The 16011-nt window shown below is 47.5% G+C and overlaps 1 protein-coding gene across 1 annotated transcript; it reads right to left on the bottom strand.

Moving 5' to 3' along the window:
• Positions 1-2834: 2834 nt before the first annotated feature.
• Positions 2835-9480, bottom strand: RHOV (ras homolog family member V). Its single transcript, XM_083837975.1, has 3 exons — positions 9067-9480; positions 5808-5866; positions 2835-5496 (listed from the first exon to the last, which is right to left on the bottom strand). The coding sequence occupies exons 1-3, from the start codon at positions 9260-9262 to the stop codon at positions 5056-5058; spliced, it is 696 nt and encodes a 231-aa protein (XP_083694101.1). The 5' UTR covers positions 9263-9480; the 3' UTR covers positions 2835-5055.
• Between the last annotated feature and the right edge of the window lie 6531 nt (positions 9481-16011).

Here is a 16011-nt window from a genome sequence, read left to right as displayed (position 1 = left end):
GGTCCGCGAGCTGGAAAGGGCACGGTGTCACCCTGGGAACAGGCATCACGTGGGGCCGCAGCCGAGGGAACCTGTCTCAGGGATACGTTGAAACATACCCTGCTCTCTTGTGCAATAGGTCTTTGCAAGTACAATGCTGTATTTATATGGTGGGAACGGAGAGCCCAGGGCTGGACTCTGGCAGATGCATGAGTAAGCAGCTTCCAGGAGGCTCGGGTGCCAGCTGGGCCAGCGCTTTGATTCCTCTCCTGGGAGCAGATGCATGCTCTGAGCTGGGTCTTGACCAGCATCTTCCAGCACAGGAGGGTCAGTCTTGGAGCTATCTTGTAAAATTCAAGTGGTTTCTTCATGTAAACACGTTATCTTCTGGATGCACTAAAACATGATTTAGCATGGCTCCAAGGGAGGCAACGATGTAAAGGAGGGCCAAGATTTTTAAGCAGCCCAAGCAGGCCCAAGTGTCTCCTGGGCACAAATGACCTTCAGCAGGGTTGAAAGAGAAGCAGCCACACCAATGCATGGGCTGCAAGAGGACTGACATTTCTTCTGCCGCCAGCACCTGTCTGAGCATTGCCTCCACTTGCTGCTGAGCCTGCTTCAGGGGCTCCCATGTGTCTTCCCATGGGGCCACCAGGTCCACACAAGAGGGATTAATCCTGCACAGGGCAGGGGCACCAGGAGCAAAGCTGAAGCAGGCTGCTTGTGCTGCCACTGCAGCTGGGAAAAGTCAGCCTGCCCCCTGCTTCCAGGCTGGAAGTGGTTGCTCCAAGTTTAATGACATTTATCCATGAGACAATCTGAAGAAAAAGCTAGTTAGCACCTGAGGATTAAATTTGGGGGCGTTAAGAAGGCAATAAGGCTGTTAACCTTATCAGTCCTGCCCCTCTCAGGAAATGGGGGAGGGTGCCACGCATGTGGTAATTGCATTTCAGTGGGGCTCAGGGAGTCCCTGCTTGTCCCCACTGCTGGGCTCGTGTCTGCTCCTGACCTGGTAAGAATTCAGCCTGTCCCTTCACAGTAGATAGTGCATAACCTGCAGGGCATCGAGTTCTCCCGAAGGGACCTTTAGGACTTGCCCTTCAGGCTCTGGAAGAAGGAGGTGTTGAGTCAGACAAAACTTGGTATTATTTTGGGGATTAATTCCCTTTAGTGGAAGCTTAGGAAAACATCGTTAGCTAGGAACTTACTTGGCACAGCTAAACCCGTTTAGGATATGCTATGTTCAGGGAAAGGAAACAAAAAGGCCCCCTCCATACCACGTCCGTGCTATTGCTGACAGCAGAGCACCAGAGCATTACTCCTTTGGAGCTGGCAGCTGAGAGCAGCAGCTAGCACACCGGCTTCAGGCAGGACTTGCCTGACAGCACGACGTGGTGCTTACCTGCACTGAAGGACTCGCAGTGTTGCTTACACTGGTGGGAACCCCCCAGTGAGTTACTCTGCTGGATAGAGGATTGTGCAGGAGTCTGCTGACCAGGACCCGAGTCAGAGTCCTAAGCAAAAAGAAGGTACAAGAGTCCCTACCCTACACGTACATTTTTTGGCATCTGATGCTGATTGTTGTGCTACTGGACAAACCAGATCAAATAAGGATCCCTTCTGGTCTAAAGTAAGTGACACTTGGGTGGAACCGTGCTGGCCTAGCACTGGGCTTGGCTGGCTTCATCCAGCCTGGTGGGGTGGTTTGTATTAGCAACAGTCTCCCGGGAACAATCCTGTGCTCTCAGCACCATCTCACAGCGCAGGTTGGTCAAGCAGCACTGCAACGCAGAAACAAGCCCAAACTGTACCCGAGCCAAGCAGCAGCACAGGTCCAGTACTGCAAGGCTCTCTTCAGGGAGCCTCGGGTGGCTTTGTGAGGACACTCCATTTAATGAGTGAGATAGCTTCACCCCCACCCTTCCCAGGAGCCTGGCTGGGTTTTCAGGTTTCAGGGAGTTTTAGTGTGCTTATTGTGCACATGACAGGATATGGCTCAGCGGAATGACTCACTCCATGTGAAGTTAATTCACACTTTCCTGCTATTTCCATTCACAGGTCTTTCTGCAGGCTTGAATGCTGGGAAGCTGCGAAGCTGGGAGCTGGCTCCAAATATCCTCATAGGTTGCTTTACACCTGCACCCAGCAGACTGCAGAAAGATGGAGTAGTCTCAGGCTTTGGTAAAAAAAAATAAATCCCAAATCATCTTTTATCAGGAGTAATTCCCTATTCCCTTCTAGTTCCTGAATCTCATGTGCTCATCGCCTGTGCTCCACTATGTTTTTTTTTTCCATTTGGGGCCCTAGATGTGGACAGATAGAAGCCCTCCTTAGCTTTTACATACCTATGGAGCTGATGATAAAGCTGAAAGGATGAGTCCTGTGAGCTTCTTAGATACAGCCTTTGTGTCATATGTGTCAGGAACAAAACTTTTCAGCACTTGAGCAGTGCTTAACTACCAAGTTAAGAAGCTAAATGAGGCTGGTGACTAAATTACCCACCAGCTAATGACAGAGCAGCGTGCTGTTATTAAGGCTCCCGATACAAGTCCCATATGGGCTTGTCTCAATGAGTGCTCTGGGGGCCTCCGGACAGGTCCCTGGATGCTGGCGTCTGAGGAGAGGCACTGACAGCCTTGCAGACTTGCTACTGGAGACGAACAGTAAGTGAGGCGACAGGAGGATCTCAGAGGGTTTCAGCAATGGGGGGAATTTTAATCCTTGCCAGTGTAGGTTTAGACAAGGAGTGAGAAGTGGGACAATTCCCCTCTTACCCCGTTGTCAGTAAAATGGAGTATCTCCTCCTTCATCTGTAGGCCCAGCTTACTTTGCACTGACAAAATGACAAACGCAAATTGCAGACGTTAAAAAAATTTATTTGAACAAATATTTGACACAATCACAGAGGAAGAAAGCAGCTCTCAGTACAGTTTCTTTTCCAGAATGAAAGAATCCCTGTTTTATACCAAGTTACTGCAGGACAACGCTTGCTCCCCCCTGCATGAGGGGAAGCTGCTGTTCTTTGCACCTGTGGGTTTGCTCCATACAAGGTTAGCACAGTCCTTAGCAGGTCGCACCAGAGCCCGTAGTCTCTGGTTCTAGAAATGAAGAAGTTCTCTTCAGGTTCAAGAAATGCATAAAGACCCAACAGACAAACTGAATTTGTGGTGCTCTAGCTATCACCTTCGCACCCTCCATCTTAGGACCCCTCGCTGGACCCAGATGGCATTTAGGTGGGGGGAGTCCTGTCAGCTCGCAGCTCATTTTGACACACCGGTCTGTTCAGGTCTCTGAGCCTTACCCTACAGGCAGCTCCACAGCTGTGGGCCTCAGCCCTCTGCAAGAAGACTTGCCCACCCAGGGAGACAGCAGGCTTGTGTCACATCCTGGGGACTACGTGAGCTGTGTCATAAAAAGAGACAGTTGTGAGAGATGTTTGCAGGCTTTTGTTTGGATCCAGAGCCACACTGCATTACTTGTACTTGTTCTTGTACAGTCCCAAGTATGCATGACTTTGGTGCAGGGCAAACAATCCCCATACATCACATTATTCCAGAGTGTTCCCAAAGTGATGGGCCATAGCCAGATGCAGAGAACCCCCTGAGTATTAAAAGCATTGCTTGCCAAACCTGTCATACTCTCTGCTACATAAGCCAGAACGAAATGTCTCTGTGAGAGAAGTTTTCGAAATCAATGCAAGTTCTGCAATGAAGTGTGAGTAGACTCACCGGGAAATGAATCCCCTGAGAAACAGGGGAGCAGGCAATGGAGCAAACACGTCAAATGTCTTTCTCTGGCAGGAACTTCATGGGTTTCCCTTGCTTTTGGTTTCAGCAGATCAAGCAGTGATTTTTAAGAAAGGAAAGCTCAAGAGAAAGAAGTCCTGCGCCCTCCATTCCTTGTTCTGCAACTTCAGGAAGGACAGCACGAGGTAAATTCTGCTCTCCTGTCTGGAGCTGCAACTGAGAATTTTACTGACCAAGAGGAATTATCTCCCTACAAACCCCTCCTTTTGATTCAAATGTTAACGTATGGACACTATTACTGTGAAACTGAGATCACTAGCAAATTTTCCCAGTCCCTAGAAGAGTCCCTGAATCCCTCAACTAAGTAGAATCACAGCTGTCATTCAACTATGTTCGTTCTTCTTTCCTTCCCCATCTTTCTTCCTTCCATCTCTTTTTCCTTTTTATTCCCTTCCTTTTCTACCTTTACTCTCTCTCTTCCGTTACATGCAGTACCTCCCCATCTACATTTCACCTCTTGGCAGTGTTACAAACCCTTCACTGACACAGTTTGGTCTCCTCTAGGCAGACAGAGCCACCCATCACTGCTCTTCACCTGTTCGTTCTCTTGGATCACCACACACACAGAGATTTTTAAAAACAGGTCCCAGGCTCATGACTGCCTCTTCAGACGGTGCTACAGCACTGGCACTCACTGGAGTCCAGAGTCCTCTTCAGAGATCATTTTGCTTAAAGAAGCAATGCAGGTCCCAGTGCATTTTTTCATCAGCCAGCTAACGGCCTTTATTTAGGAAAAACCTCAAGGGCACTCACAGTATAGGGCCTTTAAGAAAGAATGCTGCTTTTTCACAGCCAAGTGACTTCTACCTATTTTGACAAGCAGAATCGGGGAGGAAACCCAACTTTACAAACTCAGCAGCCTGTGTTTGACCACACTGCAGTTGCCCATAACTGCCCCTGCCCTACTCACTCTGTCAGGACTCTGAAAGTGTGTTAGTTTCAGACAGAAAAATGGCCATTTTGAACAATGCAAGGTACCTGCCTGTTCTGCAGTACTGAGTCTTGGTGTATTAAAGGCTCCCATTAGCCTGAGACACTACAGCTGTGTCCAGCAGATACTTAGAGCTGCCTGGGCAATTCCACATCCTGGTACATCTGAAATCCAGTTCATGTCTCCCAGGCATCTCATAGAGCAACCCAGCAAGAGCCAGGTTTCCAAGCCCAGCAGCTTATCATATCCTCCTCGCTGGGACCACAGGAGCAGTCACTCCAAGAAGGTGCAGAGCAATACTGGCATCACGTTTCTTTTTTTTCCCCCCCTAAAGCAGCTTCAGACAAAGCAGAAGAACTTCTTCCAGCGGCACTTGGAGAGAGTTTTGATGCCTTTGGCTGTCATCTTCTTTTCTTGCCGTGCTTTGTGTTCAACACCGCTGACAATGGCCATGTCGAACACTTCTTTGAGGTTCTTCTGGGTCAGTGCTGAGCACTCCAGGTAGGCTTCAGCGCGGATTTTATCTGCTAGACCTTCTGCCTGAGGCCGGGGCACAGGCTTCACGTGGTAGCGATCCAGGCTGATGAGGACATTGACGTCATCCCGCAAGTCTGCCTGTGTCCCCACTAGCAGCACCGGGGCCCGGGGGTTGTGAGTTCGTATCTCAGGGATCCATTTCTCAGTAATGTTTTGGAAAGAGCTTGGATTTACCACACTGAAGCAGACAAGGAAGACGTCGGTGTCTGGGTAACAAAGTGAGCGCAAACAGTCAAAGTCCTCCTGCAGAGAATAAAGGGGAAAAAAACAAGCCTTCACTGGGCTGAACTCTAACAGTGTGATACTGCAGAGACTTTTTCACACATTAGCTAGGACTGCAACACCCAAAAGGCATCATGCGGACTTTGTGTCCATGCCATGCTTCAGCTGAGGCAGTCTGTCATTCACCGGTCTGTGCCTGCCATACCAGTGAATGGCTGATGCTGTACTGGCGCATCTCCTTCCTTCCCACTTAAACACTGCCTTCCTCAAAAGCCTGCAGACGGTCCCCATCCCACAGGACCAGAGCTGACAGCTCCTTTGAGAGAACTCACCTGGCCAGCGGTGTCCCACAGCTGGATCCGGACTGGAGCTCCATCCACCAGGACCTGCACTGTAGCAGAAAGAGAATACAGATGAGTCTAAGGAAGCTGCCCAGCACACACACGTACATTTTTCCCCAGAGCACTCCATTTTGTATCCTGCTAAAGAGACCCCTGAAGTCACTTCAGTCTGTCCTCCCTCACAAACCTCACTGAAACAGCTGAAGTTTGCACTGAAAATGTTATGAGACCAGCTCACAGACTTTCCGATTTTATCAGAAAACCTCAGGTGTTTTGGGTTGTTTTCCAGTATTTTCAAAGAATCATTCCGTATTACTGTTTCTTTAGAGAGAAGAAAAGCCCTTAGCTGAACAGTACCCTGAGAACAACTTGTTGTTCTTCCACACCGCAAGAAAACAAGTAAGGATAAACACAAACAGAACTTCAGCAACTTGCTCCTAGCTTTTTGGCCCAGGGTAGATGCTCAAATCAGTCTTAATTAAATGAGTTATTGGAGGTTTTTCTCATCTGTTAAAAAGAAAGCAATTCCAGAAGTGCCCCAGCTAAGGAAAAGCAAATACCTAAAACCATCTTTGAAATAAAGAAGCTATTAAGGAAATGGTGATTAGTGAAATCCCCTTCAGAGACTATCTGCACACTGAAAAACTGCTGAGTTACAGATGTAAGGTCTGCTTCCATTTCACTCCCTAATCACAGTAAGCCTTCATGTGGTATCAGCTGACTCAGACTGAGGGCTGGCAGGACCTCTGATGGAAATCTGGAATGAAACTGTTAGATGTTTAAGTGCACAGACACCACAGAGACTGGCTAGGAACCGAGGCAAAAGAGAGAAAGATATCAGGGGAACTGGAAATCACTTTAAAGTCTTGACAATGTGGATGGGGCTGTGCTCTGCTGAATAGAGGCAGACATCCTGTGCTAAGGTGACAATGGCTGGCATTTGACACTAGCTAGCTAAACTGCTTCTCTGTGCCCAGAGTGAGGTTTATTGTCCTTTTCTTCTTGTTGTTGTTTAAAAAAAAAAAGAGAGAGAGAATTAGATCAATCTTTTATTCTTTAAGTAATTAGCCAGGTGACAAAAGTGACAGAACCAACTGACCTGGAGAGTTTAAAACAAACTCTTGGAGGAAAGCTCTCCTCCCTGGAAGCCTGTGGAGAAGGAGGGAGACACAGACAAAGCGAGAACTGAAATTTGGTGGGAGACAGCAAACAAAGGAAAAATGAAGGGGTGGGTGCATACACCACTGTGCCACTCCTCACTGAGTAGCTGAAAGTCATTGCTTCCTTGGGACTGGGAAACGGTTGGGTTGTTACCATATCTTTGCCCCAGAGGAGGAAGAGAAACCTGTTCCTGATCAAAGAACCTGCTAGATCCTGACTTGATCTTCGAGGCACTGGGCATTTGCCTTTCTAGTATCTGGTTTCTTCTGCCTCACAAGTGTGCTGAGAGAACGAATTAGCATCTCTGAAACGTTTTACAGTCTTCAGAAGAAAGGCACCACATATATTACCTGCTGCTCCAGTGCTTGCACAAGGCTTTTTCGTACCTGCTGCTAGCCTAAGCTACGCCAGCAACTCTGCGACAAGCCTCCGACTACCGCCCGCACCAGGTACACACCCTGAGGATGAGGCTGGATTTCGGTACAATAGCGTAGGGGCCGGCAGAACAGGATAGCCTGGTGGGGAAAGGTCACCAGGTATGCGTTTCACTCAAGGCTGCTGTGCCTGGCAGTGACACCCAGCCTGCTGGCAGCGCCCAGATGGATGCAGCTGGGTCACAGTCCCGGCACTGTTCCCAATAACGCAATGCTTTCTCCTATCTCATTGCCTTCTTTAACTTGTACTGGCTTTATAGCCCTTTGACCTCACATCCCATCGACCAGAATTTGGGTTGGGATGTAAACAGGGAAGCTCGCCTCTGCTGGCAGCTTCAATTGCAAGTGTTCCCCAAGACAGGAGGGAGTTGGGCTGAAATTTCCAACATGGGTCCTGAACTGTGCTTTGTGAATCCAGGGAGGGGCTTTTTTCAAGTTTATCCACGTTAAGAGTAGGAGTGGGAAAGAAAATTCCTCTCTTCTCCCATTTTTTTGCTCCTCCCAATAAGAAGAAAGTGAACTTTGGAAGACCCATTTTTAATGACGTTTTTGATTTCTATCAGTTGCAAATGCTATGCACCCCTGGAAGTCAGGCTCAGTACTGAGACATTCAGATTGGGGCTAACCCTGTGTGCAGCTATCCTTGAATCACCTGCTGCTAGAAGGGAAATCTCTGAACTCATACTGCCTCCGCCTTTCTGGATCATTTTACTATAAATTTGCCCTTCAGAAAACAGGGAGGCTGATGGCTGCAGTAACTTCAAACCTCTCTTAGCCCTTCCATGGGCATGAAGGGAGCAGAGAGAGCAGAAACCTTCCCACGGAAGGGCTCAAAGGCTCTTTACATCTCTTCCCAAAAGGCTTCTGGAACCTGAACACCAGCATGATCCCAGTTCGTTCCCTTTAAGTGACAGCAGGAGAGCTTAGAGAGGGTCAAGGAAAAATCAATAATTCCCGGTGCAAGAGTGAGCAACTGGGAGGACATTCAGACAAACAAAGCGTTCCCTCTGAGAGCCCATGAGACTATGACACATTGCAAGTCTAGATCCTTGTCTGACTTGAGCCCATCTCTAATCTACCTATCTACGCTATCATGTACTGCACGTTTCTTCGGATCAGGTGAAGATCGGCAATCTTTCAAAGGGCTTTTAATTGTCCTGGGTTTTATACTAGAAGCTGAAGCCCAGAAGAAGAAGAGCGGAGAACAAGAACAAAGATGTCATTTGCAAAAGTGGAAACTAACGAGAGCCCCTCAGCTGACAGGGAAGGAAGGCATTTTAGGCAGCCTTATAGAGCTGCTCAATTTTTTGGCAACCTCTGCTCCAGCCTCACTTCACTGGACGTATGGGGAAGAGCAAGTTTCTGCTGAACACAGGTTGACGGCAGAAACCCTACCGCACAACGCTGTGATGTTTCTGAAGCTAAAAAGCCACGAAGCCCCCTTGCACCTACCCGCAGAAGCACCCCCAGGCCAGGAAGGTGCCCAGCCACCGCCATGCACACCTCATCCTCACAGCGGGGCTCCCGCTGCTGAACTTCACGCGACGCGGGCCTGGGTCTGACCCAGAGGAACCACGTCCAAGCGTGGGTTTTTCCCGGCTCCATGTCCCCCCGCGTCCCAGCCACGAGCGGGGACGCGCGGGTGGGCGCCTCACCTGAGAAGGTGTCGAGGGCGGTGGGCTGGTACTCGTCGGGGTAGCCGTTGGTGGTGTAGCTGACCACCAGGCTGGTCTTGCCCACGGCTCCATCGCCGACCAGCACGCACTTGATGCCCAGCTCCGGGCCGCTGCCCCGGGGCCGGCTGTGTCTCCGCAGGGCGGGCGGGTAGTCCAGCAGCTCCTGAGGGGGCATGGCACCGGGGGCACCGGGGGCTCAGCGGCGCGGCGGGGCCGCTGCCATGCCCGGCCGGGAGGAGGCTGCGCGCTGCCGTGCGGGGCCGCCTGCCCCCTCTCCGGCCTCCTGTCTGTCGCCTCTTGCCCCTCTCCGGCCTCCTGTCTGTCGCCTCTCGCCCTGCTCCTCAGCTCCGCACCTGCCGCCGGCTACGCTCCGCGGCCCGGCCCCGTTCCCTAGGCCCGCCCCGGCCCGGCCCCGCTCCCCTCGGCCCGCCCCGGCCCTGCCCGCGGCTGCCTCCAGCCGCAGTTTGTGCTCCCAGGGAGAGCAACCGGTGTGCTTCGCCCGTGTTAGTATAAGCTTAAGGAGCTTTAAGCCAGGCACAGTCTAAAATGCGATTTCCCAGGGCTGACTGAGGGTCACACACGCCGCAGCTCCTCGGGTTCAAGAATTTTGACTAATTCCACGCTCCAAAAGCGTGTGCGCTCCTTGGGGACAGCCCACAGGGCTCCTGGGGCAAGGAAGCTATTTCTCTGCAGTTTTCTCTAGCACTTTCCTTTCATCTCCCTCTTCTGCATTTTTTTTTTTTTTTTTTACCAGCAAAGCCTTGATTTTTTATAGCTACATTAGCAGGGACAGTATCGCACATGCCAGATAGCTGTGCTGCAGCGAGTGGCTGCTAATTCAAGTGACGGGCTTGCATTAGAGCCTTTTCCAGTGCCAAGCCCTTCAGCGTCAGTACAGTCAGGGGATATGTAAGCTTCTGCAGAAGGGCACCGGGCAGGCGATTTACCCTCCGTAACACCCAAGGTGTGCCTGCACCGCATGTGGGACCGGCGCAGGACGCACAGCACCGCAGCCAGGGCAGGCAGCGCGGCACGGGACGTCCCGCACCAGTTTCTCAGTGTGTTTCAAGCACAGGGTGACATTCTGTGAACTGTGGCATTTCCGTTCAATCGGAAGAAATGAATGTAAATGAGGGATTATTCACCAAGTTATTCACTGTTAGCAAGTGTTGGCAGCAGCAGAGGGGAGAGATGAGAAGAAACTGGCAGCTTTAGATTCCTATTTGCTTTTCTGTTAGGAAAGGACGTCCACTGGGAAGACGTACTTATTGCCCCGCTCCAGCGACTGAATCCTTTTTTCTCTCATTCCCTTCCCAAAAGCTCTGGCTTCTGTGACTGTGTTCTTTTTGCTTTGCAGTTTCTGACAGCTGTTGGTTGACACGCACTTAACTTCTGGATGAGCTTAAGTGATTTTTAATCTATATTTAAACTAAGTGATTAAGCAAATAAACACAGCAGCTCCCACGGGTTCCTTTCTCAGGTCCTGCCTTGCTCCTGATGTCTAACAGAAGAGGCAGGTTTGGTTTCACAATGCAGCAAGGAGTCAGATGGTAGGAGTCACACATTTTGGTTTTGCAAGGCTTTTGAACAATTTTGGTTTTGCAGTGAAAGTCTGTCTCCTTCCTAGAGCTGTTGAAGTGCCAGCCATGGAGACTGGCTGCACACTCATAGCAGGTACACTGTGACAGATCAGCTCTTGGCTGAGTATTAAATACTGCATTTGGCCTCTCTCCTGGGAATTATATTTAGTACCAATTATGGCAGTATTCCTCATGATGTGGATACCTGTCCACTGGGAATAAAGTGCACAAGATCAAATTATTTTCAGGCAGACCAAGATTTCACGTACTGTTAGTGTTCAACCTTTGTTCAGCTGAGATCCAGTACCATCTGTAGCTTCTGCTTCAATCAAACAGAAAAGCTTCTCCATTTGAGTGCACAATTGAAGTGGAAATTCAATTGATATATTTAGGCAGTGTGTGATTGTCACCAACAATCTTTATACAACTGCACAAAGTCCCATTATTAAAAAAAAAACAACGACAACAACAAAACAGTTATTTAGCAAAAGACACTTGCTTCTCTGCATATTTCCATTAATTATAGCCACCTTTCCCACTAGAGCTGTGGCAGGAAATGCCCAGTTAGGGACTAAGTTAAAAACACTGAGTCGATGTGGATGAGGAGGGGAATAGGAAACTAGGGCTGGTCTCTTGTAGGGGGGGCAAGCCTATGGGTCAGCTCAAACAAATCCACATTTCCCCTCTGAAGTGCAGCATTACGATGTTCAATTTTTTTGTAGCTACTGGTCTTGACTTTCACTGAGCAGCAGTTACCTTGGATGACATCATATTCTTCCACCTTTGTTGATCTCATTTGTAACTTCATAATTAGGTGTGGCCACAGACCAATTTGCCTGGATGTCACAGGCTGGGAGCCGCTATCGCAGACCTTTGCACACCCTATTCAGATTGCCTCAGAAAAAGCACTGCAGGTTGTGGGAGATGGCCGTCCTCAGTTTTAAAAGTAGCAGGGCTTTCTTCTTCCCAGGGGAGAGAGAAAGATGTATTGGCCACTCTTGGCATGGCCTGTAGGTACTGAGCAAACCAGGCCTGCAGCTTCCCCTCCCTTTGTACAAGTGGGCTGTGTATGTCAACACACTCCCTTTGTAAACGATGCGCTTGGGTACATTTCTGAATGCTTTCACCCTGCTGCGTGCAAGGAAGTGTAAAAGAGTAAGAAGCAGGGGGTTGATGGAAAGAGGAGGCAATGCCAACATGCAGTGGGGCAGGGTGGGTGGAGATCTCAGTTCAGAGAGGGGCTGTGGTGGAGCACAGGTGCCAGAGCAAACAGGATCACGGGATGCCATGGGATACGCTCAAGAAGTCAAACGTAGCCGCTGCCTGGCAAGCCACTTTCATAATCACAGGCAGGGAGACAGCTAATGCTGAGTCACAGGGCATTTTGTCATGCACCTGAGTGTATATCCTCCCTGGGAAAAATCAAGCGTAATTACCACTTAAAAGAAGTGACAGACAAAAAGGTAAAGATGAGAGCCTGTGTCTGGTTTCCCCTGTGGTGTACCTTGTCTAGTCACTGCAGCCTGCAGGAAGTGATGTCAAATGCTTTTTCCATATCATTTTCTTACAACCTTGCAGAGGCATAAATAGCCACAAAGCACAAGCCGGTGGAATACCAGGCTTCTGTTATTCACAGAAAAATTACCACATCTGAAATCAAAGGAAGAAAGATCGTAGCATTTGCTTTCCCATATAGATTTCCTGACTGATAGGAACTCCTTAGTTTCTGAGTCCACAGCAATAAAAATACTTTACGATTTTACAGCAGCTAATGGGTGTTACTATTGCGCATCAGAGGTATGTGATTTTGAAATGCCATTAAGGAAAAAAAATAAATATGGAGAAACAGTGGGAGAAAACAGCTCCATCTGTCCTGGCCTCTGAACATCTTTCTTCCTGTTTGGAATTAAAAGCGGGGCCAGGTTCATCTGTTCATTGCCACACTAGTAAAATGTGAAGGCAAATAACAACAACAGTATTATAATGGTTTTAAGATTGTAGAATAATAAATTAATAAGAAATGACAATGCCACTAGCTTCAAAAGTATTTTCTTAATTGTTCCAAGGAAAGATTAAGCACCTATATTGTATTCAGCCCCTTTCTCAAAGACAAATTATCTTTTATGTGACTTGCACAGAATGAGTTTTACCTCTTTGATGTTCTATAAATCTCTTAGAAGTATGTTGCCACCTGCTGGAGAAAGTGTATCTTTTATTAAATCAAGTGATAAATGTGAAAAAGCAGGCAAGGTTTACGGCACTCAAAGCCCTTTCTTTAAATCTGAAAAGGAACAGCAAACCTCATACTAAGGATAACTTGGGAGACAATGCTCCGGAGCTAATTTAATTACGTCAATCTTTTAGACACTTCAAGTGAAAAGAGGAGTTAACACTTAACTGGAAAGGGTGAGGGAATTAGCAAAAGAAGGTGATAAGGTTGCATTGCCCATGAGAAACATGGAAGGGCAGGAACTTAACACTGAACAGTGAGGGGCTGGGCTGAAAATGCATAGTTAGGAAAACCATAAAATGCTGTAAGACCACTGCCTCTGCCACATCGCTGGTTTTTACTTTCCGGAAGAGTTAATAGTTTTAGAACTGAGGGATTAGCCAGAGTGTGCTGGCCATGGGAAAAAGGTTTTCTCAATGCAAAAACATGTTTCTGTCCTTTCTCTCTTGTGTTTGTATGCTCATTTTGGCACTTACAAGTTACACTCATAGTTTGCATTAGGGCATTCAGTGTGTTAACTGAAGGACAGCATGCTCTGGAGTGGGAAAATTTACTGATTTGTCAGAAGAGCTGTAGTAAGTTGGTCTGTGATATGGTTCCATGCAGTGCTTACTGGTCTGCAGGGTGTTTGCTCCTGACAATCGGCTTGGAAAGCATGGGAGAGGGGTTAATGTTTAAGAGGTGGGCTCTGGCAAACTCCTTTCAAGCTTTGATTTTTTCCAATGTCAGTTATAATTGCTTTATAGACTCTTACGTAGGTTCCAGCTGAGGTTCTTACAGGCAACCATGATACCCATGTCTAGACAACTGTGGGACCTTCTTTTTCCTATAGTAAGTATGTACATATAAGACAATTGGTCACTCAGAGACACCATTTGCATCCCTGGGGAAGTGACACAAATGGGAGAAAGTCTCTTGATTGGGTGGGGGATACAGGCATCTGCAGCATTTTCCTCGAAGCAGGTACAGGGGTGTCTGAGAGCCTGGCTATATATTACACCCTTCTTGGTATCTTATGGAGGTTGTTGCTTTTGGGGAAGTACATGTGTTTGCCTATGGTTTTTATGAATGAGGGATACTTTTGTATTGATCACAATGAAAGAATACCCTACAGACAGGGAGACAGAGGGATGACCAGTACCACAACTGTAGAGAAAATCTGTGAGGAATTCCAGGGTTTAATTCACGTTATAATTTGGTTACCAGGTTATCTCCAGGGCAGTTCATGTAATTTAAATATGAACTGCCTTTGTAGTGCCCTTACCTCTTCTGAAAGCCACATCTTCCTGCCCGCCCTTCTGCACCAGCACGTGTGTTTAGATCATGGATCACAGTCATCTGGTGCGTGGCGCTGCACTGGCTCACTCTTCAATCACACATGAGCTAATATTGGCACACAGAACGGGCTGGGCAGGGCAGCCAGGAGTGGCAGAGATGGCATTGTGGAAGCCCAGATTTAGGCAAGCTCAATCTCCTGGGAATCCAGACCTCCAATACAGTATGTGTTCGTCCGCATTGTTGTCTACAATCTGTTCCTGACAGAAGTTGAGTAGATCAGATGTTATACAGCATCTAGATGTTGATACCTGTGTCCATAGCTGGGAGAAAACATTAACTGTTTAAGCTGAAACTACTGTGAGGGTGAGCACAGCCATTAAAAAAAAAAAAAAAAAAAAAAGACCAGAATTTAGGCTTCCAATTGAAACACATCACCAAAATTGCTCACAGAAATCTCTCCCATGTGAGAATCACAGAAATCTCTCCCTCTTGTCTTTACTACTTTACTACTTTACTACATTACTACTACATACAAAATGTAATCATCTTGATTCTCCACACACTCTTGGTGAATCAAAGAGCTGATAAATCCTTTGCCCGCAACCCTTGTTCCCCTCTTCTTTTCGGAACTTCAAACCTGTGAATGCAGCACTGGGATATAATTATTGCACATGTTTGTAAATTAAATAATCTCAGCAGATGATAGTGCAGATGGACGGAGCAGACTTGTGGGCCTGGGTTAGCTTTAGGCTGATGTTTCGTTCCCAAATAAGGGGAGGATCTGGCTTCTAATTTAACCACACTAAATTCAGACAAAGCTTTCTTGTGAGGTATCAGTCCTAACTGGCGTTGGTATCTGCCAAAATGGGAAAGAAAATCTCTTCCATTTCTGGACCTGACCAAGAAGAAAAAGATTATAAAAATATGTCCTGATGCGGACTTTGAATGGAAATACTCCATGGACCTGAACACTGAGAAATTTGTGCACAAATTTCAGTTTAGCCTAATTTCCAGTTACATTTTGAGATGGCTTATTTTCCACAAACCAAACAACCTTTCAGTCTCGTACTGCTAAAAATACAAAAGCATAAGCATCATTGTTTAAGGCAAAAGGGGAGACCTCATCTGAAAGGAGGGGTTAAATTCATGTTACATGAAGATGAGCTGAAGCTGCAACTGCTGCAGAAAATACTAGTATGTTAGTATGTTCCAGGAAACTGTCTCCTTTTTTTTTTTTTTTTTTTTTAAGAGAAGAAAGGAAAGATCTTGCTTTTGTAAATCTTGGGTTTTAAATCAGAATGAAGGTTCTAACTTCATTTTTGCGAAGGAAGTTAATGCCTGAATGGGAGGACTATTTACACTGCAAGACAGTGTTTGAACAAGAACAAATTGATTCAGACTAGACTTGGCTTACATTAGAGTGGAAATCAGAGCTCAAAATCATGAGAGCAATCAGCATCTGAGACAGGTGCGGGCTAGAGCATTTGGGGAAAAATACCCACGCTTTCAGACAGACCTTGATAGGACTGGAGAAAGGACTATATGATGTGGTATCTCCTGGAGTGGGAGAATGGATCTGATAGTCGAATAAATCCCTTCCTACCTCATTTTCCTAAACCTAATGCAATTTGTGTGTACCTCTTGAGAAGCCAAATGAGAACACTTGCTGTTTATGATGGTAAGGATGATTGGAGAGCAGAGGAATGTGGTTTTGTTGTTATGGCTCAGAGCTGTCACACAAAGATGGTAAACAGCTGGGGCTGGACCTGGGTCTAGGCTCCTGCCAGTGCTTGCAGACAGGCTGAGTCAGGAAAAGCCACCTTGTGTTTTTAGCAA

The sequence above is a fragment of the Anser anser genome (genome assembly GCF_964211835.1).
Source record: "Anser anser genome assembly, chromosome: 5".
Taxonomy (NCBI): domain Eukaryota; kingdom Metazoa; phylum Chordata; class Aves; order Anseriformes; family Anatidae; genus Anser; species Anser anser.
This window is presented reverse-complemented; position numbering and strand designations above follow the sequence as displayed.